This window comes from Carassius gibelio, chromosome B10, assembly GCF_023724105.1.
Source record: "Carassius gibelio isolate Cgi1373 ecotype wild population from Czech Republic chromosome B10, carGib1.2-hapl.c, whole genome shotgun sequence".
NCBI classification, from domain to species: domain Eukaryota; kingdom Metazoa; phylum Chordata; class Actinopteri; order Cypriniformes; family Cyprinidae; genus Carassius; species Carassius gibelio.
This window is the reverse complement of record NC_068405.1, coordinates 15,052,648-15,078,308: the sequence shown is the minus strand read 5'-3', so window position 1 is coordinate 15,078,308 and position 25,661 is coordinate 15,052,648. Positions and strand designations below refer to the sequence as shown.

The window sequence follows — 25,661 nt, the reverse complement described above, 5'->3', positions numbered from 1 at the left end:
ACATGCCTTTTGTTTTGCACATGATGACCATCACAATGCCTCTCACTTCCTCTGAATGCCCTACAAGAGTGCCGTTAATTCACTCTTGAGGCCGGCAAGTTCTCTGTCATTTGCATAAACTTGGTGGCTGAGAAATCAGTAAGCGTTACACGTTCACATTCTGCCCACGGACGACCAGCCGGACAAATATTAATGAGCAATCTGAAGAGAATGATATTACACGTTTGATTGGCTGCTTTCTTGAAGCATGCAGAAGCAAAACTTAGCGGATTGTTATACTGTCGCCCTAAATCAACCATCATTATATTAAGTAATAAATGCATACTGTGGAACTAAATTAGCAGTAATAATAGTTAACAAAAATGTATCAAATTTAAAATCTAAATCAACAGAAACGGTATAAGAAAACTAAATATATAACAATGTAACTAATTCAAATGTAAAAAAACTATAAATGCATATTAATGATATTAAATTAATATTATTATTATTACTAAATTGTCTAAAAAATCAGTCTCGCCAATGTGGACAAATGTAAGAAATCCCTGGTGGACAATTACTCAAAGTGTTGAAGCAGTGAGTGAATAGACTGATGGATAGATGGATTGATTGCTTCGGCTCTATCAATCATTGGTCTGGTACCACAGTCACCTTCACATTTCCCTGAGCTCCTCAACCAGACGCTCTACAGAAATAATAAGACCACAGAGAGAGGAGAGGAACGGAAGGGAGAACACATTTCTTTCTCCATCTCTCCCCATGGGTGCGGTGATTGATGTGCTGTGTTAGTAGGGTATTTCCCCCACGTCTCTCTCTCTCCATCTCTCTTTTCCTCTCTTGCTCTGGTTTTCCCAGATGAAGGTCTCATCAGACGGCTCTTCTAAGGCAAGTGGACAGGTTTCATTTTGCCTCCATTACAGAAGCCACAGGAGAATCATTCTGCTTCAAAGGCCTCTGATTGTGTAATCAGCCATTTGCTGGAATGCTTTGAGTAATCAGGGAACAATTGTATGCTGGGAAGGATCAAGCACCTGTGTGTGCGACTGCATCCCTCTGTCTGTCTGTTTGTCCGTGACTTGGCCTGCTTCACCACGGGGGGTCGCACACATGTCCGTCAACCCTGAAGTATTTACAGCTGACCATCTCAAGCCTAAAATGTAACGTTTGACCTCTCTCTAACACATGACCCCAGGACAAACCACAAAAAAGCTGACAGACTAGGAGGCAGGCCTGCAGGCATTATACTTTTTATTAAAAGAACAGCATTAAGGTGCATTCACACTGAGTACTGTATCAGGTGGTTGACTTGAGGGAGGTTTAGAAACAGAACAAATTGAGACCAACTAAATCCAGAAGAACCGTTGCAAGGTCTCCAAGATACTTAAGAAACCTACCTGCAATGAAGAGATCAGATCTCTGTGTGGAGCACTGGCTCCTTGTGCGAACAAAAATCTCCCTGGATTATTACAAGTAATGGCAAAATGGAAATGTTTGGAAATGTCAACTGATATTTCCAGGAAAATTCACAGAAAAACTAAGTCAACATTTATTTATCCTCATGTCATTACAAACCTGACTTAATGAAGGGTAACACAAGATATTTTAAAGATTCAAGAAAACCAAAGAGTTTTTGATGCCATTAACTTCTATTAAATGGACCAAAAAAAGAAGAAGAAGAAAACTGCAAAGCTGCTTTGAAATGACATAGATTGTGGAAAACATGCTAGAAATAAAAAGATTTGTTCACCAGTGACGTCCCATGAAATTCGTTAGACAGTGAGATCAGCCACAATAAGACTGCAGGAATTTTCATTAGTAGCCCACTCCGACATTTCGTTTGTGTGCAAATGTAATCCAACAAAGGTGGATCCCAGCATCCTGAGACACTTGTTCAGCATTTGTTCTATCCATTTCAGAGGCAGTGATTGAGTAATTACTCTCCGTGGTGGGAGAGTTTGTTTTGAGTGTTTTGTGAGTGAAGACGTATCGACACTATGGGGAGAATTCAATGTTTCGGGGCTGGGGTGAGACAGACATGGGGAGAGCATGCTCAATTCATGTCTCCAGTCATGTGAGCTTCTGTATCCCATTGTCTTTGTGTTTCACCAGCAGGCCTTGTGGATGAATTAGTAATGCTAAAAGAAACCCTGTTATCTTTTAAATGCAGTTCACGCCGCTCAGCCTGGTTAATATAGTTAGCTGCTCAATTTTTTATGGCTGTGCCGAGTGTAACCTTCGATTTAACAAGAGCTGTTAATCCTAGGGGCTCTAAATAGTCTTTTTGATGCGTTGGAACACAATGTTTGCCGCGTAACTTCTGAAAAATGCATCGGGATCGGAGCAGGGGGAATCAGACACGGCCAACTGAACAAAGCAACACCACGGAAAAGTGAGGGGAAAAAATGACAATGTTGTTTTGACACTACAGTTCCCACCGCAGGGCCTGTGAGGATACACAGCACTGCTGCTGGGGAAGAACAGACAGTGGCTCGCTCTCTGTGCATGGAAGAGAGAGAAAAGAGTGTGTGTGTGCGTGCGTGTGTGTGCTGGAGAGGGATATGCAGCAGAAATAGGATTCTTAAGTTGATCTATTGGTCTGTTGTGTTTTTTTCTCTCAATTATTTTTGATGTAAAATAACAAGTAATCTTTCTTAAAATCAAATCAAATGATTTTAGTTTATTTTTACAGATCAACTATATTAACCTAACGATGCATGCTATGTCTCATTGCTGAATGAATGACTATTATGAGGGTTCAGTGAATCAGAAACACATAGAAAGCAGTGTAGTCCAGTTCTCAAACAAATGAATCAGAAACGTAAAGCTTGATCTATTTTCCAAACTTACGACACTGTTCGAGCCATAACTAACACAAAGAGCTTTGTAATATTTTTCTGGCTATTAAAAGTGATGTTTTACTAATATACTTTTACAATATGTTTTGTTGGAACATTTGTAGTATATCACATGACTTTAGTCTATTTTATATGAAATACGCATGAATAGTTATTTTATTTTATTATTTGTCATTAATTCAACGCTTGATCAAATGTAAATAGTTCTTAAGTTTGACTGTTTTTGCAACCTGGCAAATGAAAAGTAAACGGTTACACTGCAGGTTTATGATTTTACACGTCAAATTCTTTGTGCATGACGCATGTGGAAATTTTGGAAAAAGGAAAATGGCTTAGACCACCATTATAGAGCTAGTTATTTGTGGGGAATCAAAATAAACAGCAGCCAGTGTAGTTTGATTCCCAAACGAATTAGTCGTATGATTTTGTTCTTTCCGGCAAATCAAAAACACTTTTCTTCAAAATCACTTTATTTATTTTTTCTATTCCCATCTCTGCTTAAGTATTTGCCTTAGCAAACACCACTAATTATAGGAGTGTTGAATTGTCTGTATTTTGATGGAGCAGTCTTACTCTGAGACCTCACAAAGCATGAATGTCACTCCTGTTTTTTAATATCCTCAGGGTCCGTGTTTTGAGGTGCCATTTGTTTGCAGCTCTCGATAGAGATCGCTCTCAGCACCTGGAAAAGTAGAGCTTTATTCTGGCACAGACTATGTTTGGTTTATGAGCCACCATCTGGCTTCTGATGGCTGTATGTTTTGTTAGAAGGGTTTGTAGTAGCAGGCAGACAGGCAGGTTATAATTGTTTTTCTGAAGCAATGGCTTCTTGAAGCTTCAGGAGGCATGCATATCTTCCGGGATATCCAGTGTACTCTCTTGTGTGTGTATTAGTCTGGATTTACAGTGTTCTTCTAGAGATTATCCTTCCCTCACTCCAGTTAGATCAGTGTGTGCTGTGAGACTTTAGGAAGTCAGTGTGTGTAGATAATGTGTTCATAGAGAAATCCTCTTACACACTCTCTCACTCTGTTTTTGGGTTTTTCAGTCTTGTGATGTTAAACAGAGGTCAGGCTAAGCCAGAGTTAGATTGATCCACATAAAAAAAAGTATATGTTTATGAATTTATTTGTATCTGTTCATAAATACAGCCTTTTTTGTTGTTGTTGGGAAATATTTCATAAATAAATAAATGAGAATACATACACATTTACATCCATCCATCCATATAATATATATATTTTTTGATTGATTGATTAATTGGTTGATTATTAAATGTAATATATAAATTATATTAATTTATTTTAATTTTTTGCATCATAGTTTTGCCATTTCTGGGTGTTATTACAAAAAAAATAAAAAATTAAACCAACATTTTCTGGCATATTTGCAGTACATAACTGTATCTAAAACTAATAATAATTAAAACATTTTGTGGCAGCCTGAGTGAAGTATTGGCAGGGTGTGTAATCATTTGAACTAATGGTCCGAACAAACAGAGCCAGCTTTCACACACAGATCAACCTGACATGAAACTCACCTACTTACACACGTTTCTATGTGCATACACACACACAAATTACACACACTCATCATGCACATATATTAACACTCTTCTCACATCATAACGCACACGCCTACACTTTCTCACCCATTCAAAGCTGTGCAAATCTATATAAAACAAATCAACACCCCTAGACTCACTTTGTGTGTTGTGCGCGTTCTGCACGTGTGTGTGTTGTGTGTTGTGCAGTGGAATAACTCCACCATACTGTGAATGTGTGATTCTCTCCTCTCAGGGCACAGGCCTCACAAAGTGCACATTTAGTTCGTCAGAGGGATATAAAAGTGTCGCGAATGAGAGGAATTCCTCAACGTGGGTTCAGTGTAGGCCTTCTCAAAGGCATCTCTATTACAGCCAGACAGGCGGCCCTTATAACACAACACACACAGATACGCATTGCAACCACCTGGAAATCTACTCTACAAATCAGTATGGCCAAGCCACACAGGAGATCGAGTGTAAACATGAATAGGCTCCTTCAGAAGAAATTTAACATGATAAAGTGGCTCTAATGCTTTTAAACACAACTTTATGAAACATTTACAGCTCTAAAATCTGATTGGAGGAGGCACATTCAGCACTGTTGTTAATAATGGTTTACCAGTTAGTTTTTTTAATGACAGATGATGATTTGTGGAGAGCAAGATGGACAGTGTTATGCTAGTTTGTGTGTGTAAACATGACCATTAAAAAGTTTAAATATAAAAAGTAAATATAAATATACAGCATGTATACTATACTAAATATACTAGTACAGCAACTATTTTCATTAATTAAATAAGCCTAAAAACTTTAATGGTTTCCAATATATATATATATATATGTGTGTGTGTGTGTGTGTGTGTGTGTGTGTGTGTGTGTGTGTGTGTGTGTGTATATATATATTACTCTGAACCACAAAACTTAAGTCTTAAGTCACTGGAGTATATTTTTAGCAATAGCCAAAAAAACATTTTATTGGTCAAAATGATCGATTTTTCTTTTATGCCAAAAATCATTAGGATATTAAGTAAAGATCATGTTCCATGAAGATATTTCGTAAATTTCCTACTGTAAATATATCGAAACTTTTCTTTTGATTAGTAATAACCATTGCTAATAATTCATTTGGACAAATTTAAAGTTCTTTTTTTTTATGCACCCTCGGATCCCAGATTTTTACAAATTTTGTCTTTGGAAATTCATCGTCAATTATTTTCATTATCTTTTTGCTCATTTTAAAGATCAGTTGCAGCCATAGATGAATGTAATAATGTTTTAATGGTTTTTAATTGTATTTATGTTGCACTGTTGCCCCTTCACCATGGTAAAATCACTATAATGCCGCTTATCTTCTGCCTTATTGCTTCCGTAAACTTCTGTTACATTATACAGTATTTTGTACAACCTAGAGCAGAAAATCTAACGTTTAAGATGCTGAGATAACCAGCCTTAACTAATTCGCTGGAAGGACTCTCAAGCAGAATGAGTAAATCCACCTTTCCTAATAGATGGTGATATGTTGTGTCATATTGTCAGTCTCTGCATGTGTAGGCAAGTCGGCACACTCGAGATAAGACAGTGATTAGCCTGCTTCCTGATAACGACACATGTTAATCAGAGCAGACATCTCGTGTCTGTTGTGAGTTTGCGGGCTCTGATACACCTCTCTTATCAGTAATTGTTTTAATTGCCGTGTGCGGTTAATGAGATGCTGTCACAGATAAGTCTAGAGCAGATTGCAGACGAGGACTGTGATTTGCCACCACCGGCCCACTTTAAAGGGGAGATAATGAAAGGCCACGGTGCCACAAACATGGCGGGTGCTCTCGGGGGGAGGGGCCAGAAACGAACATGAAATATTTAAATCCAGACAGCTTCAAAGTAGATCCTCATGTGCCATAGCCTTCACATTCATCTTCATCGCCTCGTTGCATTACACACACACACACACACACGCACGCACACAAGCATGCAAGCGCTCATGTCAGCCAAAGGGTTAAGAGCGCTTTAGAGATGATTCCATTCTTCCCATCACACCCTCTTTGTTCAGTCTCCCCCGTCATTTCTCTCCTTCGCTCTGCAGCGTTCTACTGTTACCTGCAGGGAAATCGAAGCTCTCCGTCTTTCTCTCCCACAAGATTTCTGACATGTTAAAGCTTTCTGTCCCACTGGGGAGGCACACCTCCTCCCATCCTCCTCTCCATCTCTCCATCTCTTTGCCCCCCAGCAGGGTGGCAGCCAGAGAGAGAACAAGGACCTTATTTAGCTCAGCTCTCCCTGTGAAACGCAATTAGAAACCCCTCCAGGGTCGGTGGGGTGAGATGCAGTTAGAGAGCTGGAGAGGAGGAATGGGGGTTGAGAGAGACCTCCCTTGCTGCCTGTCAGCCTGCTGGCGTTTGAAGTCTCAAGGCCATCTCTTATCCCCAGAGAGCCGGTCATCAGACGCCCACTTTGTAGCATTTCAGCCCAATGAAGCCTGGAGTGAGTCTGCCAAGGCGGGCCGAGGGAGGGGCCGAGTCGTTTTCCCGCATGCTGGGACTGACAGAGAGGTCTTGACAGAGCGTTTGAGAGGCCTAGTGTTTCTGCTGCCATCCAGAGCGCTCTGGGCCCCAGCGATCTGTGGCAGGTCAGACAGATTTTGATGCCGTGGTTATTTCCTGCCGTGATTCACCTTAAACCGCAGCGGGACGTTTCTCTGTCTCACTCGCCCTCCCTCTGTGTCTTTCTGTCTGTCTCTCATAATCCCTTTATTCTGCTTTCTTTCTCTCCTCTCTGTCTCATGCTTGTTGCGATACTTCAAAATTAGGTATAATATAGGCAAACCTCTACCTACTAATGATCCAAACCAATCAAAAAACAAAAATGAATATTGTCAAATGTTATTACAATTCTATTTGAATATATTTAAAAATGTAATTATTACCTGTGATTGCAAAATCATTCTAATCCTGATTTGGTGCTTTAGAAACATTTCTTATTATTACCAATTTTGAAAGTGTCTTAAAACTTACCTATCTTACTGACCCCAAACATTTGAATGTTACAGTATTATTATTATTAACAAAAGTTTTCATGAAGATCTGATTAAATGTGGGGGGTGGGGGTGGGGTTGTAATATCATATGTATACACATAAATGACTTTACTTTTTGACACTTAAATTTGATAATTAACAATACCACAATAATGAACTGGCATGCAACAAGGTGGTCTCTGATTCACATGTATCAATCTCAAACAGCCAGGAGCATCACATTTTTTCCAAGCCAATTTGAGCCACCATTAGGCAGGGGTATTAATAGGGGATATTCATAAAGCCTGAACCAAAATGCCCACAAACCAGATCAGTGTGCCGTTCCGCTCTTTTTAGCGCCGAGCAATTACACCTTTATGATACTGAGGAAGAATTCGATTTTTAACATGGTGCACATTATGACATAATGTTCTCATAAAGACGCTTATGTGTTTCCATGTGCGTTATTACTTTCAAGCTATAGCTAACTAAATTATATCCATATGGCACAGGTTTATTTAAATGAATGGATCCTGAATGTGTTTAACCACTATTATTTTTCTTTGCATTCATGCATGCATTGGTGTTTCTGCTGATTTTTATGGCTCTTTTGTGTGACTACAGCACACAGAGTGACTGACTGCTCTGAAATGACTCTTGGCACAGTGACCCGTGCTCTCAGTCATGCCTGTAATTTGGACCAAAAGGGCCCTCTGCTTTTCTCTCCTTTCCTTCCCGCTGAAATCATTTAGAGTGAAAGACAGGCGAAAACATATTAGGGTGTAACCAGAGCATTTGAGACAGGAGGGATAAACCAATTTTCCTGTCCAGTTTGTTTTAAGCGAGCGGCTAGACCAGCACTGGGGCTTATCAGCCAACTGGCTCTACTCTGGCCCGTGTCATTACGGGTTTCCAGATGGAGATAATGTTGAACATTGTAGTGCGCATACCATTTGCCTGCTCTAAACCGGCTTTTGACTGAGGGAGATAGTATCTAGATGAACTGATAATACTTCGGTTACACACTCGCCCTCTCTTTTTTCCGCTGGGTAAGCCGAGTGCCTGTGTTTCCTGGACCTGTGTGAAACCATACACGATGTGAAATTCATATCACAAAGCGCGGAAGCCGAAGATAATTTTGTCTGAATAGGCTGCTTTTAAAATTCCTAATGTCTCGGTGGATCTGATGGATGTCTCGCACTCCCGTCTCCCCCTCACATTCGTGTTACCTGACGTTCTCCATTCTTATCACACGTCCAGTTGTCAGTATATTTTGAAAACATCACTGAACGAGTGTGTTGAAAGTTTACTCGTAATATCAGTGTGTGAATTGGTGTTGCACATCACATATAGTGTGTGTTACTGCAGGCCGTGTACAGCTTCCCCCTACTGTTATGTGCTGTGTGAATGACAGATTAATATATGTATGGTAGGGAATCTGAGGAAGGAAGAGAGAGCGGCTGTCAGCGTGCTGTGTTTGGGGAGGAGGGAGATTAGAGGAGCTGTCATAGGCTGCGTTGAGCGGTCTCACACAGATAAGTCTCAGCAGCGAAAAGTCTTGTACCGCTGCCTGAAAACAGGGAGCGAGAGATGGAAGATTATCTGGAGTTTTGCCTTTCGAGTTTTGTGTGTGCGCCGCTCAAGGTTCACCTGTTTTGTTGACATCTTTGGCTATTTAATAATGCACGCAAAAACCTATACAAGTAAATCAATTTGATTTTTGCCTCTTTTTCCACTTAATACAGTAGTTGGGGTATGATGAGGGGAAGCAGGGGAAACAAAGATAGGAAATACTGCAGGCTAGACTCTAAATTGTATTGACCATATACAGTCTGAGCAAGGATGAAACCAAATGCAATAATCTAGGATAGGGTATTTAAAATTAGGTAGGATAGTTGAAATTCTGCCATTGTTTACTTTCCCTTATGTCATCTTTCTTCTGCAGAATACAAAAGAGGGGTCCAATGTTCTTTTAAAATTGACAGAATTCAAATTTCTTATTGAATTGTAACTTTAAGACATGATTCTTTTAACCTTCATACTGTGTTCCAATCATTTTGACCCAGAAAGGATTTCCTTTTCAAGAAAACCCTAGTTAATGTAATCCCATTGGAATAAAACATCATGACTTTCTTCACAAAGGGTATAATATCTTCAGAGAAAACTTTTGGGATTTTATCCCCCCAAAACAGGTCAAAATAGGGCTACAAAAATGGCTTGTTATTCTATATCGGTACCAAATATTGTACTCAATTTTTATCAGCTTGCTTTCTTTCAGTTAGTACAGGTTTTGTATTTCTCTTTTTCAAACTGGTCATTGAAATTGGTCTGAAATTCACTGAAATTAGTCATAGGCCTCATTAATAAGAGTTTTTTTTCCAATTCAGAAACTAAGGTGCATAAACTTAGGTCAATGAGGCTTATGACCAAGCTATTCCAAAAAACATATGCAAAACCTGGACTGATTAAAAAAAAAAAAAAAAAACAGGTTGACAAAAATATTGAATCCAACATTTGGTAATAATATAACATCATAAAATATTTAAAAGAAATTTTGAAAATGCTGGTCATGTCTATAGTGGCTACAGTGTATGCTAAAATCAAAGCCATGGGTCCAGCATGCTAACTTAACAATTTTTTGGTTTAAAAACTGAGCTGAGTGGTTTATGGTCTCTCCAGAGGCAACAAAAGGTGTAGCTGTTCCACCTCCCCATTCATTCCTCTTGTGAACAGTGCCGTGTAAAGACCTGCGCTTAGCAGATTGCAGACAGGAGCTGCAGATGGAACCGGAGGAGACTTATCGCTCTGAATTTCTGTTTGTGGAAAAGAAGCGAGGAAAGAAGATCACTCCATCTTTGAAACTGTGTCCACAGCTCTTTTGTCTCATGAAAACTCTTTCCCCTCCTCTGCGCTGGCATTGTTGATGTGGTGTTTTACACACCACTAATACCATCCCGAAAGGCCTCCCAGATGAGCTGGTCAATGTTCCCTCCTGACTGGCGAAGTTTTAAGTGTCACTAGAAATGGACCTTTCTTTTGAGTGCCTCTCAAAGGCCCCAGCTGAAAAGAGCAGAGAGAGAATGCAAGAGAGGAGATTACAGACAAGGGCCAGTCAGAGCTACCCTATTTAACACATTATATCCAGTCCCCTCAGGTTACACTTATGCACAGCAATATTTTAAAAGAGAGCGAGGGAGAATGAGAACGAGAGATTGCTTCTGTAATAGCCGTAGAGACCATAACAGTGCCGATCTCCTGTGATTGCAATCTAGCACAGAGTTCCTGTGAAATTAAACCATGCGTTTTGAGTGGGAAAGAAAGCAGAGAAGCGAATAGGAGGGAGGGATAAAGGAGAAAGGCAAAATACAGCTCTGGTTACTTTGAAGCAGAGGATCAAGGCCAGAAAAAGGAATAAAATATGACAAAACGACAGCAGAAAGGGCTTATGGTCTATAGGCGGAATTTTACAGGCACAGACAGCAATTACTGCCATACATAGCATAACTCCAGATATTAATGTTTGATCTCCTATTCCACTTTTCTGGCAAGCTTCACCAAGTGCTTTTCCATACCCCACTGCCACTTCAAATTAGTTTCTTGGCAGCTCTACGACATGTTCTCTCACTGCATATCCTTCCATTTCTTTCTTTCTCTCTCTCCTTCTCTGCCTGCTTTCTGTAGTCTGTCAGCGTTTCATTTGAATTAAAAATAATCTGCACTGAGAGATCCGGACGTTAATTGTGGAGCGGAGAGCAGTAATCACAGGCTTGAGGTTTCGCTCAAATCTGATGATAGGCGTTTAGGAAAGCGAGCTCTGATTTCGGGGATGAAGGCTGCTTTGGTGCACCTCATCCAAACTCTGACATGCTCCATATATGTAATCATAATGTAATCATATCCATTTAATCAAATATAGATGGAAAAAGGGGACCTTTTTTATAGCCAAACCAAATTTGCCATGGTTACTCTACGTCCAAATAAAAATGCTGAACCTGTCCTCCAAAGCCTGCATTTAGGACCTGTTTACACCTGGTCACTTCATGCGTTTTTTTCCAAACGGATAGCTATCCGATCATGAAAATACCTAGTGTAAATGCCCTCCAGAAAGCATTTAAGACGGATGTAAATCCGATCATTCAAACCACTTCAGGAGGTGGTCTGGGCCACATTCTAGACGAAACCGGACATGTGTAAATGCATTTGGTTGCTGAAACCACACGTCAATTTTACTCCTCCCAAAATGTTCAAATAATAAACATGTGAGAGAGTGTTATAGGGTATATGACATCAGTCAGACTGCGCTTATGCAACATGCATCGCTGCGGACGATCAGCTGAGCATCTCTTCAGCAAGCCAACGCACAAACTGCTGCAAATTAATCTTTCCAGTGTTGATGCCGCACGCTCTCCTTTTGCAGGCTTTGATCTCGAAATGAGCTGATAATTCATAAAATGCAGCATTTATCTTTTGATTTCTTTGATGTGAACTCAATTTAAAACTAAATTTAAAGAACCACTCCACTATTTTTGAAAATAACTCCCCTAGAGTTAAACAGTTGAGTTTTACTGGTTTTTTTTATCTATTAAAAACTAGCACTTTTAGCTTAGCATTGATCATTGAATCTGATTAGACCGTTAGCATCTTGCTCAAAAAATGACCAAAGAGTTTCAATATTTTTTCTATTTAAAACTTGACTCTTCTGTAGTTACATCGTGTACTAAGACCGACGGAAAATGGAAAGTTGCTATTTTCTAGGCTGATATGGCTAGGAACTATACTCTCATTACGGTGTAATAATCAAGGAACTTTGCAGCCGTATCATGGATGCAGCAGACGCAGTGATATTACGCAGCACCTGAAAATAGTCCTCAGGTAGTTTGTGTATAGTTACAGCAATAGCAGAGTTGCTGGGGACTCTTTTCAGGTGCTAGTATTATTATAAAGTAGCAATTTTTAATATTTGTGAATAATTTTTATATTTAGTTTTATTTTTATTGTATTTTTTTGTAAATTTTTCTATTTTAATTCTATTTTGAGCATTTAAAATTAACATTTCATTTTTATTTCAGCTTTAATATATGAAAATACAAAAATACTGTACTCACTATAGATTACATGTGCTGAACTTGTGGAATAAGTATATTTTAATTCACACAGAGAAAAATAAATGCATGTCTGTTTGGTTGAGGTAGATGGAGGTTGAGCATGGTTTTACTGTAATATTGATGGAGCGCGCAGCTCCTTTTTTCCCCCTGGCTCAACCGAGAAGGGGTGAAAGATATAGAGAAGGAAAGATAAACATCCAGCAATAAGCTAAAACATTCTCTAACTCTGCTGGGGGCAGTCAAGGTCATAGGTCACTGCAATGCAAATCCCTTGTTAATCCATTGACCCACAGTGCAGAGGGTTAATACTGGTTTGCTAAACCAGGCGACCCTAAATCAGTCAGATTAAGGAGATTTTCCAGGAATGTCTGGCTTTATCTGAAGATTGCTGGATTGTTTGGGTTTGAGTGTCCATGGACTGAGGTTAGTGGAATTAGATCTTCGAGCTTTTCCTCAAACCCAGAGGGAAGGAGGTTAATATTACACCACGGTTTGGAAACACAATTAAGGCCAGTCTTAGTGTATAATCACCACAGACGAGGTTGATCAGTTTAGACTTTAATACTTTTTCCAGGTGTTAAATAACCCACCATTTCAGTCCCAGCAATACACAGTGCAGCTCTCTCCCTCTTCTTATTTTTTTAAGATGTGGTCATTTAGAAAAGAATCCATGCAATATAAGCAAAACATTTCCCCATGCAGATTTTGCACCAGGTTCAGGTTTTTCAGGTGTTGACAAGAACAGTATTCTACATTGAAAGTGAGTTCGGCTTTCATAGATTGACATTCATTATTCAGCAGGGCAACCAGTGCTGTTCTGGGTCAACCTGGGTGATTCTAACCCCGGTGAAGGAAGGCTGTGGCAGAGGGCACCAGAGAGGTGTGTGCTGCTCATGAAGAGAGGCTCTGTCTCCCTCCCCTTCACAGTAGCTGCATCCTACTGGGAAATTCATTAGCAGCTGACATCATCTCAGTCCGGCCAGAGAGTGAAAGAATATCATTCTATCCCAGTTCACTCCTCTTCTCTCTCTCGCTCCGTCTCCCGTTTGCACTCTGTCAGGATTCCTCTGCCAGTAGCTCGCATTGAGCGTTGTACACACACACACACACACACCGTCTGTCCGGTGAAGCTGAGCGGAGGAAGCACGCTCCTTGTGTGTGAGGCAGAAATAAGCGGGGGGTAGTAGCTGAATGAAGTCAGGTTAGAATCAGGAAGTGGGAGGACCTGGTCTCGCTGTGGGTGAATGAGAGAGAGTTTGTGTGGATAGAGGCAGCACTTGCGCGAGGAACAGGAGCCAGCGACAGGACACGAGCTTGAACCCAACGAAGATTTCGAGGAAAGGAAGCGGAGGTCGGGGTTTTAGTGCGGCTTTACTCCACCCATTCTACCTTTAGGAGGAAAACACCGTACGCTTTTTTGGATTTTCTTGCTCTGCACGAGCGCACAGGAGATGGTTTGTCACTGAGCGCGCGCCACTGACACAAAGCGCATAGTCCGTGTCCGTTAAGCGACGGTTGGGAGGGTTTCAAACGGCCAAGTCGCGCGAAGAGGAGGACGAACTGAAGGATTTCTCCACTTCTCTGCGCTCTTGGGGACCAGACACTTGGCTGCCTTTGTCCGAGAGCCTCTCTCGCGATTAGCTCTGGATGTTTTTCTGCTTTCTCTTCTTCTTTGGGAAAGGCTTCTTATTTTGCATGGCTGTCTGTCAATCGCTCAAAAGGAGCGAGAGGAATTCGCCGCCTGTTTATGGATTATACATTGTTTGACAAGCAGAATGTGAAACGGCGCATTTACTAAACCTCCTGAAAGTGATTTCTTGACTTGTTATTTTCGTCCGTGCCAACCTCGCCACGTCTAAAGGTACACCGCACCTTCATATCCCTCAAAAATGGATTTTTTGTAGTTCAAATTTCGATTGCCACACTGTCGTTCGATGTTTTAGGGGAAATAAAAGCAGTTTCGGCGGATTATTCGATGGCTGGAGGATTTAGAGCGCTGTTTTCTTGTCTCTGGTTGTGGATAATTGTGGTTGAAATCTCTGTAGAGAATGTTCCCAGATGTTTTTTTGAATAAAGCGGTCGCGCAAACGCATCTTTGTGTGGAAGCGATGTCTTTTGACGTCATGTGTAAATGAATGCATATCACATTATTATTATTATTATTATTATTATTATTCATGTTTCAGCTGTGAAAATGGCGTGAACGTTTTTATTTAACGTTAGCTAATTTAAGATAAGAAATGTATTTTAAATGGGCAAATATTTGATAGGGTTGTCGCACCTCGTCGGTGTCGTTTTTGCCTCGAGCTGGATATGGATATAGTGTTGCTAAATCTGTCATAATAATTGCTTTCCAATGAGCTGTTTTTTTTTTTTTTGATGATATATTCATAGTTATGTATCCAACGAAAGACATAACAATGTCCCATTGTAAGTCTGCATCCACGCAAAAGCTCTTCTGTTTGTCAGTGCGTTGGTTAATTATTGTAAAATTGTTTAAAAGGTGCACATAGCTCGTGTATTATTTTTCTCTCGAATGACTAAGTGGAGAGTCAGGTTAGATGCTAATGGGTGGACTGTAATGGTTCTATCTTTGTTGCTGTTTAGCCAATTGAATTAGCCGATGCCCCTTTGACACCACACTGTCACTTAAATAGGCTTTCATTACCTAAATGCTGTGTAAATTGCAACGCTGGATGTTTGCACAATAACATAGCAATGTTAATGCGTACAACCCGATCTCAAGTGCAGCGCGTCGTTTGGCGCATGGAGCCACAGTGCCATCCAGTGGCCGCTCTGGGAAGAGACTGACTTCTTGCGCTCATTAGTGCTGCCCTGCCTTTGATGATGAAGCCCACCTGCTTGGTTTTGAAACAGATGTACTAACTCTCTCTTTCTCGCTCTCTCTCAGGGCTCAGATGCCAGCTCAGAGAAACTCTTCAGCACAGCTGCAGTTAAAGGTACGTGGTGGAATTTCTTTATTCCATTCTGCTTGTATGTTTATTGCTTGTGCAGATCACAGTTGTCTAATGCTTGATGGATTTCACTGTTTCTATAGAGGCACATACGCTAAATGGATATGGTTGTCATTTTCTGTGAAATTATATTTTAGAGGCATTAATTTAATGTTGGTAATTGATCTAAAAATGAAAATTATCATCACTGTATGTGAGGATAACCCAGGTCTATATAATATTCTGCAAGTAACTGTGAAGCATGCAGTCTTTGATGCTTCACAAGCCATAAACTAGAATCTGTCACATTATTCCAGACAACCTTATTTACCAATACTGCATTCAGATTACGTCTAATGTGTTTTGCTTTCTGGGGTGGCATGGGAAATAACGCATTTCCTCGAGGCTGACTACGATTCCATTGACAGGCACAGTGTGTCATATCCGTGCTTTCTCACAGCGTATGGGCTGAGAGAAATCCATCTGAGCCACTCTGTTAAACAGATCCCAATGTGCTGCTGAGTGATGAATGAGAAAATCCATTTCAGGCGCGCAGCATGTGTAAACGCCACACACTGGGTCCCATGTGCAGCGGCGTCTTGCTTCTGTTATGGAAATTGATTAGTTGTGAAATGCTAAATAAAGGTGCTGGATCTGCGGCACAGACGGTAGTGGAAGAAGCAATTCTACCCTGCTGGTTTGATACTCCGCGTGTGTGATATTGTTTGCCGTGTCTATTTTAAAAGCACGTTTTGTGTTTATACAGTGAGGAGTTGCGATGCAGGCACTGTCTGTTCTTTGTGTGCATGTAAACGTCCCGCCATGCGTGTAGGAAGTTGGTTCGTGTGGAGTCTGCAGTAAGAAGGCGTGAGTCAAAGGATCCGGGGAGTCAGTTGAGTTGCTTTTAAAACCTCAGTGTCTTTAGACAGCAGGAGCCCATCAGCACATCGCTAATTTGCTCTTAAAGCCTTTGGAATTTGAGCTCCCCCATTTTACAAACCCCAGGCAGGCCAGCATAATGGAGCCCAGCCTTGTGAATCCACATTCTTCTGTAATGGTGCGTTACCAGGATGGAGAGCGTGATGGGTGGGGTGGGGAGGGAGAGACGGAGGCTGGAAAGAGATCTGACCCCGGGGAGGAGGTGAGAGAGAGAGTGACTGATTGATGCCGACAAGCCCCTTGTTCCTCCTTTTCCCCCTTGCTTCACTCCCTCGGGACCCCAAACACATTTCCCACATTCTGCTCTTTGAAGACCTTTCGAGGTTTGATTTGTAAGGTTCAGAGGAGCGCTGAATGGCGACCCTTTTTCGGAAAGGCTTTACCTCCTGGATACGCCTCGCAGTGGCCATTACGACCCCTCTGAAAGGATTAAAACTCCCTTTGTGCGCCTTAAACCAACACATACCCGCCTCCTCTGCTTCTGAAAAGCTGGCGCTTGGGAAACAGTACACAAATATGCTTTCTCTTCTCACTGACTGCCAGGCCACTTCGTCTCCCTTCAGACTCTATTTCCATTTAAATGTGTGTCCTTTCTTTCTCATTTCCCTCGCTCCTTCACGTTCCCCTTGTCCCTTTCTCGCCTTGCCATATGCAGATCTTTCCATTGGCAGAAGGGATGGAGAAAAGAGGATCGTCCTCCAAAGCACAGGTGCAAATGAACTGTGGTATTTTTATTGGAGGGTTTTAGGAAGATGAAAGACAGCAAGTGTACACAGTACGCTGCTCTCTGTTACAGAGGATTACCAGTCGCTCAGACTCTTAACCCTTACAAACAAAATAAGAAAGGGAACGTAGAACTGAAGAGCTGAGAGACCGAAAACAGAAAAGCTGTCAATATTTGCCTGGAGCCTAGAACTATAAGGCTCGCTGCTGTGATATTCACGCCCAGGTGGTTGACGCTCACAAAATGCCTCACATTCAACAGCGGGATGAGAGGGAAGAGTCACCTCAGAGGGGAAAATATGGATCAAACTCCAAAAAAAGCAGAGCAGAACTGATCTTAGATCATTTATTGGGCTGTAGGCCATTTTGAGCGCTAGAGAGGGAAGAGAAGAAGGGATAAACAGATGTCATTGTCAGTTTTGTCACATAATTTTAACACAATCAATTTTAAGGTGAAAAATTAAACAATTTCCAAAGGATCAGGAAATTGGTCATAATCCAGATATTCTCAAGAAATGTGCTAACATCTAGATATCTTAGAGATGATCTTGCTTTATGGATGGTAAAATGTATGACACACAGGAAGTTTCCTGTAAGTGACAACCTGTTCAGTAAGATTTGCATAGATGCCCACTTTAAATGTTCTTTGCTGAATTAGACCTTCTCTTCGCCTCTCCTATTTCCTCCTCTCCTTCTCTCCCTCCTGATGTTTTGTGTAATTGTAGCTTGTTTTCTTTTTTCTCTCACTCCTATTAAGCAGAATCATTAAATGTTCGACTTAATTACTGTCTCTCTCACATAGCCTGCAGGTGGCTGCCAACAAGCCTGCCTCAATTAGTGTATTCATCGCCCGCATCTTGTTCATCTAAACCTTTTGCTTGATTTCGAAGCAAGTAAGAGTGAGAACAACAAGAACTGTGACCAGTTGACCACTGTGATATGTAACTGTTTCATCAGGGATTCTATAGAACTATAGAACTTTTCAATTTTGTTTTTCAATTATGTTGTTCCCTCCATGCTGTTCAATGTCAGACCAAACTGTTCGCGAACACAGTTAAAAAACAATTTTCATTATAGTTTCATTAATTTGGTTACACTTTATTTTTGAGGTGTCCTTGTTCAAGTGTTATTTATACATTTAAGTAGGGCAGTGCAATTAATCGAAATTTCAATGTCGACTTTGGCCTCAAACGATTATGAAAATCCAATAATCGAGATAAAACTATTATTGTGCCCCATCCTGCCCTCTTTTCCAGTGCTGTGCTTGCATTCTTCTATAAAAACCCTAAAATCATGTAACGTGACTTTTGCAAAATGGGACGTGATTGATTCATCGAAGTAACGTTATATTTATTCATGTTTTTAAAAGTGTGAAAGAGAACTTGAGCTGCTCCTCAGGAAGATATATGCACTCAGAGATGGAACAGATCACGGACATTTAAAGTCATCTTTTAGCTCAAGGTGCGCACCTAAATGGTCAAAAATGTGTAAAATTGTGTAAAAAAGATGTGTAATCAATTAGTGATTATTCATGTATACCTTTGTTAGTGATGTAATAAATGAACATAAAGAGTTAAGAATGAAAATACGCTCTTAGTGTGCTTTCACACTAGCACTTTTGGTGCGCACCCAGGTTCAATTTACGTCAGAGTTTGGTTCGTTTGGATGATGTGAACGCGGTCTTCTGAACTTGGGTGCATGACCGAGAACCGTACCTGAGTCCACTTAAAAAGTGTGGTCTGGAGTATGGTTCATAAGAACTACATTACGGGGTTCACTGCTGATGTGAACGCAATCGTACCAAATCGCGGAAGTGAACCGCTATTAATGATGTATTATTTGTTAAAAATGTTTGTTTGTGTGTGTGTTTCACTCACTTTCCTGACGAGCATGACTGACACGCTGCAAACAGAAAGCTGTATGTCTCATTTCTGTTCGCCTTTAAAATTCTTTAGAGCATTTGCAGTACATTCATATGATAGACATAAGTGCCGTTATGTACCCGAAGCTTTGTAAACAAAACGAACGGTTCAAAAACATAAATATATTAAAGTGTAGCTATGCATTTGCCGCCTTCTCCTGTGCCACCGTTACTAAGCAACATGGTAAACAGCTACTGGCTTTATGACGCAAAAAAAAAAAACATGGTTCGGACTCAAATAAAAAATATGAATGCAGTCCATCAGGGGGTGGGGGGAGAAATCGAACTTGGGTTCGGACCTGGCAAGCAAACCAAGTGTGAAAGCACCCTTAAAGTGACATTTTCCTGTTCCACTGTGTGCTTAATATTAATCTAAGAGCAAAAGACAAATGCAAAATCACACACTGCTCTTGAGTGAAGAACTTTTGAAGCTTTAATAAGAAACAAAAAAAGTTTAATTCTTACAATGAAGACTATGCTGTTTTGTTTTACATTTGATTATTCATTTCTGTAATAGGCTGTAAACTGCTTAAGACTTGCATAAACATTAAAGCACAGTTTGTTTCATTTGTATCTTTTTGTTCTATTTTAATTGTCCTTTGCTTTTTTTATTACAGTTTAATAATTTTCAGTACTTTTTGTTTTTTAAGATTCCACAAGTTCTTGAGAAAATGAAAAAAAAAAAACCTTAATGTTATATAATATATTGACAAAATTATTCAAGATGACTCTGAAGGGACTGTCCAATGCAAATTGGTTTTATTCTGCAAAAACAATTAGAGGGAACATTAATAATTTTCATGAATTAAATGCTTTTTCACTGTAAATGTCTTGATATCTTGCTTATTGCAAAGTCTGTTGAGTCTGACATTGTATTGGCCACATTTGACTTGGTTGATAAGACAGAGCTGTCACTACAGACTCTACTCTGGATACGTTATTCTCTCTCTCTCTCTCTCTCTCTCTCTCTCTCTCTCTCTCTCTCTCTCTCTCTATGCTGTATGCTGTCAGTGTCCCACTTTGGAGTGCCTCAACATAGGCCCAGACCACTAAACAGATTGTTTTTGATTTGTTTGGCAATAATTCCCAAATAATGGAATTTGTTTTCATTTCTAGCATCATTCATAAGACAGAAGGTAGCTATTTTGTGTCTACCATACTGTTTTATTTATGCATGGTCATGCATTGAATAAAATCTAGCCACCAGTCATGCAATATCTGCAGTGGTGCACATCTAATGCACAATATAATATTTATTTATGTTTAGTACATAGCTTGGTTGCTTATATATAAAAATCACTGAAGCTGATCAGATGTCTTGTACAATGTTGAATGAATGAGCACTGAATATACAGCTCAGACACACAAGCATGAAGGCAAGCAGTGGAGCGCTCATCTGAAGAGCAGAACTCGGGTGAGGCCCTGGGTAGAAGGTGTAATTTTACTGATGATGACATTGTCGAAAGATTGAAAAAGAGGGGGAGAGAGGATGAAGAGAATGAAAGAAGAGGCAGTGAGATGAAGTTTGAGGCAGATGAGAGTTGTTAAGAGCTGGAATAGATGGAAGTGGAGAGCTCTTGAGATAGTGGAGCGCTCGCTGAGTGCTGTAGTCTCCCAAATTTCTGATGCTTCAGGAGCGTATGTGTATGTTTGTATGAATGTTTGCATACCAGATTTTGTGTGCTTGACACTGGCTTGAAAAGCTTTTTTTTATTATTTGCATTTCATGCATGTTTTCCACCTTATTTTGCAACATGGAAATAAGCTGTTTCCTCTAAATAGACAAGACTGCCTGTTATATAGGTAAATTACTAAAAGAATAACAAAGTGCAGTACACTGTAAAATCATTTGCACTACAAACAATGTGTTTCTTTACAATTATACATTTAAATAACATAAATACCAGTTTGCAACAAAAGGGCATCATAATGAGTTATTTTATAATAATATAATAATAATAAAATAATTGGTAGTAGTTGACACAGGAAGCCTTGCACATTCAATTTAAAATATCTGCATCTGCTCTTACATTGGAAATAATGTGGCTAATACAGATGCATGTAGCTCTAAAATCAAATTGAATGAGGCAAATCTGAAGCCATTTGCAAACAGGGCGATAAAAAGGCTATGATCCACACACGGAAATCCATACACGTTATTTAAGCACAATTTTTATTAATTTGGAATGTGATGTAATTAGGGATGCACCGAAATGAAAATTCTTGGCCGAAACCGAAAACCGAAAAAGAGAAAACCAAGGCCGAAAACCGAAACCGAAACACCGAAAGAAAATATGACAATTATTAGTACCGATGCATTTATTGCTATGACCGTGTACTAACTTTACTAAAATTAAGACATTGCAATTGCATAAATTAATATTAAAGTTTCAAAAATAATTACAATTACATAACTTATTTAAAAAAAAAAAACATAAAAAAACATAATTACAAATGATGCAAATATTTATTAAGCACATTGCAACAATGCACAGTAGAAAATAAAATTCAAACTAAAAATGTATCCCACTCGTGTATATTTAATAATAATGTACAGGCTTACTGGCCTGCAGAAAGGTTTTAAAATGAACAGTTCTCTCATAAAAACAAAGTGCATTTAGGTGAAGTGCATTTGAAATTGTTCTCTGTAGGACTAGAAAGTGCATCACTTCTCCAGTATAGGCAAGAGGGTTGTCACTTCTGGGGATGGAGACTTCAGACAGATAACCATCTAGCTGTTGAGCAGTTGAGCTTGTCATCTGCCTGACATTTGAGAAATATTTGAGAGAGTGTATTTAAATAGGGCCAGGGCATAAATAAACATTTTTATCAAATTAAAGCAGAAATCTAGCAGAAAATCTAGCATAAATATGGCTGCAATCTGATATTATGTATGTACATATGTTTGTGTGTGTGTGTGTATATAGCCAACCTATTATTATTATTTGAGGCACTTTCTTGCAGAATTCCACTGAACATATCAGACAACGATGGTGCATGCCACTCATCTGGTGCAGAGACGAGTCTTTTTTTCTGCGCTCTGATCTGTCTCCTGCACTTGCCGCTTCTCCGTCTCCACGCGGGTTCTCCGCATCCAGCGCGGCCTGGATCATTTCTCGTGCGCGCTGCCTTAATTCCGCATCCAAGTAATGGTTTTATAACGCGGATCAAGCACATTCGCGATGAAGTGCAGAGGATCCGAAAAGATCTCAGTGAGACGTGTGCTAACAGACTCTATAAGACTGTACTTTTCTTTGTTTTTACTTCGTGGTCCGTCTTAATCTCTTTGTTAGGAGACGCTTTAGTGCTGCGAATAAAGGAATAAGAAGAGAGAGAATGTTCTCACTGGTGTTAAGTGAATGTCGCGTGGAGCTCGTGGTCTGCGCTATGATGGTGCACGTGCAGGTCGCGGTTTCTGTTTGCGTCATCACAACATTTCGGCCGTGTTGTTTCGGTGATAAAAGTCTATCGGCCGAAAACCGAAAAGGCCATTTTCGGCCGATAATTTTCGGTGGCCGAAATTTCGGTGCATCCCTAGATGTAATGATCTTGGATCATTTTATTGCTTGGCAACAGCATAACGTTAAGCTAACACCCAAATCGAGATTGGAAATGGGCATCCTGTCACAGTGTAACAACCCTTAATTGACAAATTTGTTTACACTGCTGGTTTGGTAAAAGCCATTCTCGTGGCTTATTGCTTTAACATTTCATCTTTGATCAATAATATACACAATCTCTCAGGTTGTCTGCTTATGTTGTCTTGTTTTATGTTGAGTAACCAATTGGAGTGAATGATTGATGAAGTCAAAGTTTCCTGTTTTCTTTCTTGCTCTTTTGAGGATCAACGAAGAACATCTGTCAGTCTTGTCTGTTTTGGGGGAGGTAACTGATTACTTGTTCTCAGTCAGCTCAGATATCCTTCCTCATACTGGTCATGTCTTTATAGTTTGTATAGAGACAGGCTGTAATTTATGGCTCTGTGAGAGTGTGTGTGATGAGAGATGCGCTGTAATTCACAGCACATTGTGCTTGTAGTCTGCAGTAATGTCTCCTCCCCTGACACACAAACACACAGAGGTTAACACACCATGGGCAACATTCTGATTTACTCCCCATGGACAGCAAACAATAGCGCCACCCACTCTCATGGCCTTTCCCAGTGATGTTTGAGTGTGTGTGTGTGGTTGTCCTCACGTAGGAGTAAGCATTGTTGTATAACCATACGATTATTTTTTTTCAGTAGGCTTGCTATAAGTGGTTTTCCTGCCATGGGGAACACTAGTGTGTTTTAAAACAGCTTTAACTAGAGCCGCAAACTAACGGTGCTGGGAGAAGAGGTGGAGATGCCATGTAACTGGTGATGAATTGGAAGTCAGACACTAGTTTAACGCTATCCATCATCTCGGTCCGTCCCGCCTGTAGTCATAACACAGCCATGACTGCACTCCTACACTCTCTCTCAATCTGTCCCTCTCTCAAAGAGGTCATTCCGAGGTTGTTTGCAAACCCCAGAGGTTGAAGGACTAAAGTAAATTCATCCATCTTGGTGACTAGAGGAGGGTGCAGAGAGAGAGGAAGAAAGAGAGGCCAGGGAGACAAGAGACATTGTGTAAACACTACTATATCCGACATGCTACGCTAAACTCTTGGAGTCTGGAAGCCATCGAGCTTAATGAAAGTCAAGCGCAAACATTTGAATGGGCCACACTCCAGAGATAAAAGTAGCGCCTACTTAGGGGCACAGGGCAACTGCTAGCAACACTTATTGAATTCTTTTTACATGTCTCAGTTTCTTAAATTCTTAAATTTGTGTCTATGGGCGAATTCCAAACAGAACTTCCCAAGTTCCAAAGCAGAGCCCTTTATGTGTTCTTTTAAGGGTGTAGGGCATTACTGTCTCATATTTGCATTTGGAACTACCTTGACAATGCTGTGCGTGCGTGCATTATTCAGCACTTCATCAGTTGTTGCAAATAAATATTTCTTCTCATTAGTATTATTTTATTTACCTGGAAATTAGTCTCTTTTCAGCAAAATTCAAGTTTTTAATCAAAATATGATATTTATGTGAAGGGTTTTTTTTGGGGGGGGGGGGGAGGGGGGGGGTTGTAATATGACCCACTATAAGGGTCATATTCCAAACTATGTCACCTTACTGATCTAGGTACGTATTGTGAGGTATGTATTTAAATATCGTCTCACTGGGGTTTAACAGTATACGTATTCGTACCATATGTATATACAAATGGAAGTGATGCCTTTGCCTTGGAGTGGGGACTTTGGAGTGAGCAGGGCACATGTGAGCCATTATGTAGTTGTTTGGAATGCACTTGGCAAAGGGAGCGACGTAATTTCCTCATTATTTTCAGCCGGGATGTTCGCGTGACAATGCAGCACAAAAAATATACATTTGATATTTTATAAAGTTTTATATATATAAAATTTAATATATTATATAGCATATTTTAAAAACTTTTACAAATATAAAATGTGTGTTTATTTGCAACAGTTAAGGTAACAACAATAAAGAGAAATATACTGTATGGCAGTAAAACAGCGACATCAGCTGAAGGACACTGTGCTGCGTTGTCATGGAAACATCCAAGCTGAAAGATAATGAGGAAATAACGTCACTCCCTTAGCCAGGTGCATTCTAAACAACTACTAAAGGCACACATGTGCCCTTCTCACTACAAGGTACCCACTTAAAGGGCTCTGCCCTTCAAAGGCATAGGGATGATCACTTCCATTTGTAATTTTCCCCTGTGAACCGTATGGTACGAATACGTATACTGTTACACCCCTAGTGAAACATAGTGATAACACTTGTTGCCTTCTCTAGTGCAATTCTGGGAAATATGCATGGTAGTCCAAATGAGTCATTCATTGTAGTTTTTGAAAATGTGATTTATGTTAATAAAATATCTCCTTTTGAAGTGAACTTTGAGGTTTGTAACTTTGCAGATTTTTTTTAAGGTCAAACAGCAACATTACAGATTAACTAAAGTTGAAAAAGTTAAAAAGCATAATAGGACCCCTTTTACAATAATAAGAAATATTTCTTAAGCACCAAATATTCTGAAAACGATTCTGAAAATTCAGTTTTGACATCACAGGAATAAATTGCATATGGTGGAAAACTCACTGTTGTTACTATATTTTATATTAAATAAATGCAGTCCTGGTGATCTGACCCCAAACTTTTGAATGTTAGTGTATTTGTTTGTGTTTATAAGCTCCTCTGAACAAATTTCAGAATGCATTAGCAATTTGAAATGGACTTGTATGTTTTCTTTGACTGTGCTTAATCTGAAAAGTATGTGTATGTAAAATTCTGGTGGTCTCATCATGGTTGACTGACATGAATGAGTGACAGAAACTGAAAACCGAAGTGAAAAGGTTCTCTGTGGTTAAAACCCTGCCTTACAGCTGTGATGACATCACCTTGTAGCTCCCCTTCTTTCTGTTTGGATAAGATGAACATTTATTTTATTTCTCCCTCCAGCTCCCAGTTTTTCGTCTATTCCCAGGTCTGTCAATTTGTTTTGTTCAATTATGGATATGGCAGTTCGAGGTCTCGTTGGTAGCAGGACAATAAGCGTG

General features: G+C 39.9%; 1 protein-coding gene across 3 annotated transcripts in view; it reads left to right on the top strand.

Annotated features, from left to right (window-relative positions):
* LOC127966381 (autism susceptibility gene 2 protein homolog) overlaps positions 1–25,661 on the top strand; it is a 322,819-nt gene that overhangs the window by 271,651 nt on the left and 25,507 nt on the right. For all 3 annotated transcript variants that reach the window (XM_052567307.1, XM_052567309.1, XM_052567308.1), the window contains exon 6: positions 15,430–15,478. In XM_052567307.1, the coding sequence (XP_052423267.1) occupies positions 15,430–15,478 (49 nt within the window). The remainder of the gene's footprint in view (positions 1–15,429; positions 15,479–25,661) is intronic.